Genomic DNA, 7,021 nt, shown 5'->3' with positions numbered 1-7,021 from the left:
TGCCATGATTATTAAGCAAATCACTGCAGTTAAGTGAATCATGTGATCATTAAGTGAACTCAGTTTCTTCTATTGACCTTCTTATCCGAAGCTTTGCTGCGAAAATTGAAAATGGCAATCAATGACCCCAGGCCTCTGCAATCATTGTAAACACATGTCCGTTGCCAAGCACCCAAATTTTCATCACTTGACTGTGATGATGCTGCAACAGCATCAGTGCCACTGTAATTTCAAACGGTCGCTAAATGAATGGTTGTAAGTGAAGGACTTTCTCTATTCTGAATTATCTCTCTTAAACTGATTACAAAGCATTGCAAAGTCTAGGTAACTTCTGAATTATATAGCTTGATCAATGCATTCCTCAGTGGATTAGTTCATCCACAGAGGGATCAAGGAATTCTTGATTAGTAGGTAATCTTTGCCTATTCAGTAACAACGGGAATACAAAAGAGTTATCTGCACAGTTACTGAAGGAGGTAACTATATTTATGGTAAACAGTTCATACAACATTGTCTACATAAACCAAATAAAAAAGACTAAGAAATAGGGATACATTCATTCCAATAATTCTAAAATCATTAGTATTTTTATGTCTGGATGTTAAAAACGTATTTCCTTAGAATATTGGAAGTATAAAATAACTTTGCAATGTTTCTTAACCCATTGTTCTTTCTTTTATGTAACAAGCTGTAAACCAGATAATTCTTTTAGCAGGAATACAGGTAGTCCTTGACTTACAACAGTTCATTTAGTGACCATTCAAAGTTAAAATGGCACTGAAAAAAGTGACTTATGACCATTTTTCACACTTATGACCATTGCAGCATCCCCACAGTCACATAATCAAAATTCAGATGCTTAGCAAGTGATTCATGCTTATGACGACTGCAGTGTCCCAGTGTCATGTGATCCCATTTTTGTGACCTTCTGACAAGCAAAGTCAATGGGGAATCCAGATTCACTTAACAATCATGTTACTAATTTAACAACTACAACGATTCACTTGTTTAACAAATGTTTCACTTAGCAATTGGGCTCAATTGTGGTCCTAACTCAAGGACCACCTGTATTGGCAGAGTAATTAGTACATAAATTCATAATTTTTGATAGTCTCTAACTGTAGAAGACAGGTAATATGGAAGTGGATATGACACAGATATGAGACTTTTGGTCACTTATAGAAAAATATGTACAAATATGAAGGTAACAACTTTCTGATAAAATGATAAATGAAGAAAAAATAATAAATTCAATATTTATTGAATTTGCAAATAATTCTAGTTTTTATATATTTTTTAATTTATACTTGCTCCTGTCTACACATATGGAAACTGGAAATATCTTGAACAAATAATGTAAAATTGTCAAATGGTAAGTAATGGAAAGATAAAAGGTTATTAAATACCATTTACAGGAATCAGAAACATACATTTTCAAAAATATATTCCTGTACCAGATTGTTCATTTTTCTGTGTAGCAAAGATAAGGAGGAAAAAAACAACACTATAATCCTTTAGTGAATTCATAAAGATAAATGGCTAAGGTTCAGGAGCTGGCAATATATAATGGAAGAAGGTATCTTTTCCATGCAACTTGGCAGCAAGAGAGCAGCCATCATAAATGAGTAATGTGCTGATGTCTTTTGGTACACTGGAAACAGTAAGCTCTCCGTAGAAAAGCTGGCAGTCATGAAAGCACTCAAAAGATACACAAACTGACATCAAATATCTAGTTGGCTGAGTGGTATATTCTAATGTGCTTCATTAACAGATTTTCTCATTTATGATGTTAGTATGTTAAGTTTCCAAGGAATAGCATCTGTCACAGCAACATTTCTTGAGCTGCAGCTGGAGGAGCTAGCAGATTTTCAGAAGCAACTGAGAGCAGAGGAAATACATTAGAGAAAGCAATTTCATAAACATTCTGCCAATTCTGTCTTGCATTGTAGTTTTTATAACTAATAACAAAGGTAAAGTCCCATTTTTCACTCTGAATTTAAATGAAAAAAAGTATAGGCTTCAAAGAGCAGTTTATAGCTTTTAGCAAAATCCACTGGACATGAGGACTAGAATGCTTGACACTAATGTTCTGTTTTGTTAAGGATCAAAATAGGTAGTTTTCACAAAGATTGCATTGTTATTATAAGATACATACTGCTACCTTTTACTTTGGATCCACCAGCAAACATTGGAAGTATTTTTTCACAATGCTTGATACTCAAGGATTAGTCTTCTAGAAGAGGAGGAGGATTGAGGTGAAGCTGAAAAGTCTCATTTTGGAAGACACTATTCAGAGCAGAAGACCCCTGGGAGACTTGGACAAAACCATGTTTTTCACCACCATGATCTCGAGACAATTCAGTCAAAAGTGCCAACTACAAAATAAAAGAAATGTATACATATATATTTATGCAACATTGCTATTATAAATGATAGGTTTATACAGGCAGTGCAGAAACAAATTATTTCAAAGAGGAAAGATCAACGCATTCAGGCTTATATATTGCCTGAATTTTCATTAAAATCACAAACAATAACTTCTGCATTTTTCTAACCAATTGGGTTAAAACATTCTTGGCTATATCACAATAAACATGCATGTAAATTACACATATGTAGGAAAACAAACCTAGTAGAAGTTTTAAATGGAAAAGACAAAAATAACTTTGTAAGTATATCCATTAGGATATAGATATACATTTATATTAGTTAATAATTTAGTATTATGGCACTTGAAGATGATTGTTCTGAAAACAAAGAGTGTTTAAGGAATAAAAATATAAATACTGTATATACTTCAGGAAAGTATGAACCATTCCTGAAGGAAACTTCATTCTGCATCTGTCTGATGCTGAACAATTGAATGTTTTATTTAAAATATTAATGTGCATCAAAAGGCATGGAAGAACACAGTCAAAATGAGTCAAGGTGCTGGAAAAAACCTTCCCCTGAGAAAAGGTAGTTAATCTATGGCTGTTTAGCTCAGAAAAAAATCGTTAAATGAATTATGATAAAGTTGAAAAAAAAATCAAGCAATGTTTAAAGAAAATATATATATATAATATATATATAAATATATTTATACAAATATAAAGACAGAGAAATATTTCATCTTCTCTGACAGAGCTTCTGTATGCTTTTCAATGGAAGTTACTATTGAAAATAAGCAAGGCCAAACTCGATTTCATTGAGGGCCGCGTCAGGGTTGTGTTTGACCTCGGGACTGGGATGGGTGTGGCAAGAGTGGGCGTAGCCCGCTCGATATCACTCATGTTGGGGGCGCCTGTGCTCTGCCAGCAAAAACAGGCTCCCAAGCTCAGTTTCCGGCTGCGACGGCCTCCTGCAACCCTCTGCCAGCGAAAGCGGAGCTCGGGAGGGCCACACGTGTTTTCGCTGGCAGTGAGTGGCACCGCGGGCTGATCCCTCACTGTTTCCAGGGTGGCCCCATGGCCAGATCTAAGCACCCTGTGGGCTGGATCCAGCCTGCAGACCTTGAGTTTGACACCCCTGAGCAAGGCAAAACAATTACACTTACTGCATTTCCTGCTTATGGGCATCAAATAAACATTTTGTCTGTCACAATAAGATTTAGAACCTGATAGGACATTGATTTCTTTCAGTGTGTTTTTTTTATGTCCATGCCTTGTTTATTTTCCATCCAAAACAAACATAATGACAACAATGATCTTTATCATAGCAATAGCAATAAACTTATATATGACTTCACAGTGCTTTAGAGCCCTCTCTAAGCGGTTTACAGAGTCAGCCTATTGCCCCCCAAAATCTGGGTCCTCATTTTATCGACCTTAGAAGGATGGAAGGCTGAGTCAACCTTAAGCCGCTTAGAATTGAACATCCGGCGTGAGCAGTAAGTTAGCCTGCAGTACTGCATTCGAACCACTGCACCACCACGGCTCTGATATTTCAGATACATAGTGTCTGAAAGCCTGACAGAGTTTGATCCAATTTGTATTAAAAAGAAAATACAAAATTACATTACCCTTGATGTTCCACGATATAGACGACAGAGCTGGTCAAAAGCTTGAGCTTGCTGAGGATCCAACAGACACTCTGAACTAGTCTGAAAAATGAACATCATCGACTTAAATGACAGAGTAGAAAGTGACATTTGCGTCCAACATCTGCTCAATGCAAGCATCCAAATTAAAGTATCCCACAGTATCCAAACCTTGCTTGAACCGATCAATTGTCAAATTGCTCTTAATGTTAGGAAGTGTTATTTTCTAATATTCAACTGGAAACTTTTTCTACAACTTTTATGTATTTTTTTGTGTCATACCTTTTGGAATAATGAGAAACACCAAGTTCACTGGTGACTGGTGAACCATAAAATTTATCAAAAAACTGGCAAATTTTTATAATCAAATTCAAACAACATGACATAATTCCTTAAAGGACTGAAAGTGAATAATGCTGTAAAGACTACAGCCAAAGATTATGCCATACTCTTTACGACACATTTCTAAACTTGTATTCTTTACAACAAACAAATGTTAATTGTCAATGTAATTTCTTCTATGGAATTTCAGTTACATTAGGATTTTGTCAGGTTTCTATAAGTCAATGAATTATAAAATCTAATTACCCCCAGGAAGGAAGGAAGGAAGGAAGGAAGGAAAAAATAATCCAATCTATCAAAATCAACACCATGGGAGAACAATGAAAATTAGACAGTACCACCACCAGATGTATTTGCAGTTGGCTGACCAATCACACTCAGCATGCACTCCTCAATGGAACTCCATGTCCATGGAGGGAAGCAGAGAGTGGGGTACCTCAAGGTTCTCTCTTGATCCAGGGCTCTTCAACATCTTCATAAATGCCCTATATGAGGGGACTGAAGGGGAACTCATCAAATTTGCGGATAACACAAAGCTAGAGAGAGTTGCTAACACTTTAGAAGATGAGATTCAAGAGAAGAATCTTTAGAAGAATGTTGAAAGACTTGAGCATTGGCCTCTATTCAACAAGATGTAGTTCAGTGGTGAGAAATGTAAGGTCCTGCACTTAGGCAGGAAAAACCAGATGCACAGGTATAGGATTAGCAGTACAGCAGTAGTGCCTATGAGAGGATCTAGGTGTTCTGGTAAACCACCATTTAAGTATGAGTCAGCAGTGTGCTGCAGGTGCCAAAAAAATCCCAATGTAATCCCAGGCCGCATCAATAGAAAGATAGCATCAAGATAAGTGAAGTAGCACACTGAAATGCAATAGTGAGATACAATTGGAATACTGCATCTAATTCTGGTCATTCCAATACAAAAAAAAGACACAGAGATCCTAGAAAGACTGCAGAGAAGAGCAACAGAAATTATAAGAGATCTGGAGGCTAAATTGTATGATGAATGGCTAATAGAACTAGGCATGTATAGTCTAATGATGAGAAGTTGTAGGGGACACTTGATATGAATTTTCCAATACTTAAAGGACTATCATAGGAAATGGGAATTGATTTATTCTGCATAGCACTGGAGATCAGGACAAAAAGCAATAGATAGAAATCCAACCTGGGAACAAGAAGGAATTTCCTGATAGTGACAATAATCAGCCAATAGTACAGCTTGTTTCACATAGTTACAGATGCCCCATCGCTGGAGGTTTTCAAGAAAAGATTGGACAACCATTAGTCCAGGATGGTACTGCTGTAAGGACTCCAAGGTTCCTTCCAACCCTATGATTCTGTGAATGTTACTTTTATCTACTATTACTTATTCTACCCAATTTTGTATCATCCACTACATGATAAGTGTTCTCTGAATCCCAAATATGTCACTAATGACAATTCTGGAAAAATATAACGAAGGGTAGATATTATGACAAAAAAATTATAAATGTGCTTTGACATGATTTTTGAGAAAGCTGTGTATCCACTTGTCATGCCATCAAGCATGGCAAGGGGCCGCGGTGTGGCTCAGGCTGTAAGAAGCCTCTTATTAAACACAGCTGCCTGCAATTACTGCATGTTCAAGTCCCACCAGGCCCAAGGTTGACTCAGCCTTCCATCCTTTATAAGGTAGGTAAAATGAGGACCCAGATTGTTGGGGGGGCAATAAGTTGACTTTGTATATAAATATACAAATAGAATGAGACTATTGCCTTACACAATGTAAGCCGCCCTGAGTCTTCTGAGAAGGGCGAGATATAAATGTAAATTAAAAAAAAAGGCCACAGTTAGCTAACCTGCTATCATGTCAGAGATTACTGTGCCAAATGTTTTGCTAAAGTCAAGAAATACGTTCTCACCAACAAAATATGAGATAAGAGTACTCTGGCAAGAATTGTTCTTGATAAATCCATACTGACCTCTAGCAAATACTGCATTGTTTTCAAGGTATTTTTAAATCAATCTCTTTAAAGTAGTACTTTTTAGATGAATCAAGCCCTAGAATCTTCCCAGGTATCAAAGTCAGACTAAATATTTTGCAATTCGTTGGACTCCACTTCTCCTTGGAAGAGGGGACATTTGCCCTCTTCCAGTCATTTGGGGGTTCACCAACCTGTGATAAAATATTTGTCAAGGATACTTGATAAGAGTTCATCCAGATCACCAACTAGTTCTTCCAGTACCATAGGATGCAAATCAAAGTAAAAGGATATTCCCTGGCTATATTTTTAATCTATCCTGCTTTTCACATTTCTTGATGGAACACATAATTGTTGTTCCTTTGAACATGATGATCAAATAAAATATTGAGTGGTTTTGCCCCCCTCTACCTTTTCTAGTTACACATATTTTGCTATCTTCATTGAGCAGCTGGTATATTGATTCTTGTTTTTTCCTTTTCTTTTGAACAAATCTAAAGAAGCCATTTTCATTACCATCCTTTGCTAATCTCAGCTCATTCTGAGATTTCTCTTTTTCCTCACACCAGTTCTGTAATTCAAGGCTGTCTGTCTGTAATTTTCCTTTGTGATTTCCCTTTCCTGTCTGTATTTGTTTGTTGTTAGATTTTTATGAATGCTCTGAACAATCCTTAATGTTCTGGTTGCTATATTTTGA

At 36.4% G+C, this 7,021-nt stretch overlaps 1 protein-coding gene across 5 annotated transcripts in view; it reads right to left on the bottom strand.

The window, feature by feature from the left end:
- The window catches only part of VPS8 (VPS8 subunit of CORVET complex), a 139,822-nt gene that overhangs the window by 17,802 nt on the left and 114,999 nt on the right, over nt 1–7,021 (bottom strand). For 3 of the 5 annotated variants that reach the window (XM_058187348.1, XM_058187349.1, XM_058187350.1), the window contains 2 exons: nt 4,001–4,081; nt 1,241–2,375 (listed from right to left, as the gene is read on the bottom strand). In XM_058187348.1, coding sequence (XP_058043331.1) covers nt 2,226–2,375; nt 4,001–4,081 — 231 coding nt within the window. In that variant the 3' untranslated portion in view covers nt 1,241–2,225. Of the gene's footprint in view, nt 1–1,240; nt 2,376–4,000; nt 4,082–7,021 lie in introns of those variants that run through there. The other 2 variants (XR_009155626.1, XR_009155627.1) reach the window with 2 other exon arrangements.

Source organism: Ahaetulla prasina, chromosome 6 (genome assembly GCF_028640845.1).
Source record: "Ahaetulla prasina isolate Xishuangbanna chromosome 6, ASM2864084v1, whole genome shotgun sequence".
Lineage (NCBI taxonomy): Eukaryota > Metazoa > Chordata > Lepidosauria > Squamata > Colubridae > Ahaetulla > Ahaetulla prasina.
Note: the sequence above shows the minus strand (reverse complement) of the source record. Positions and strands in the feature narration are given on the sequence as shown.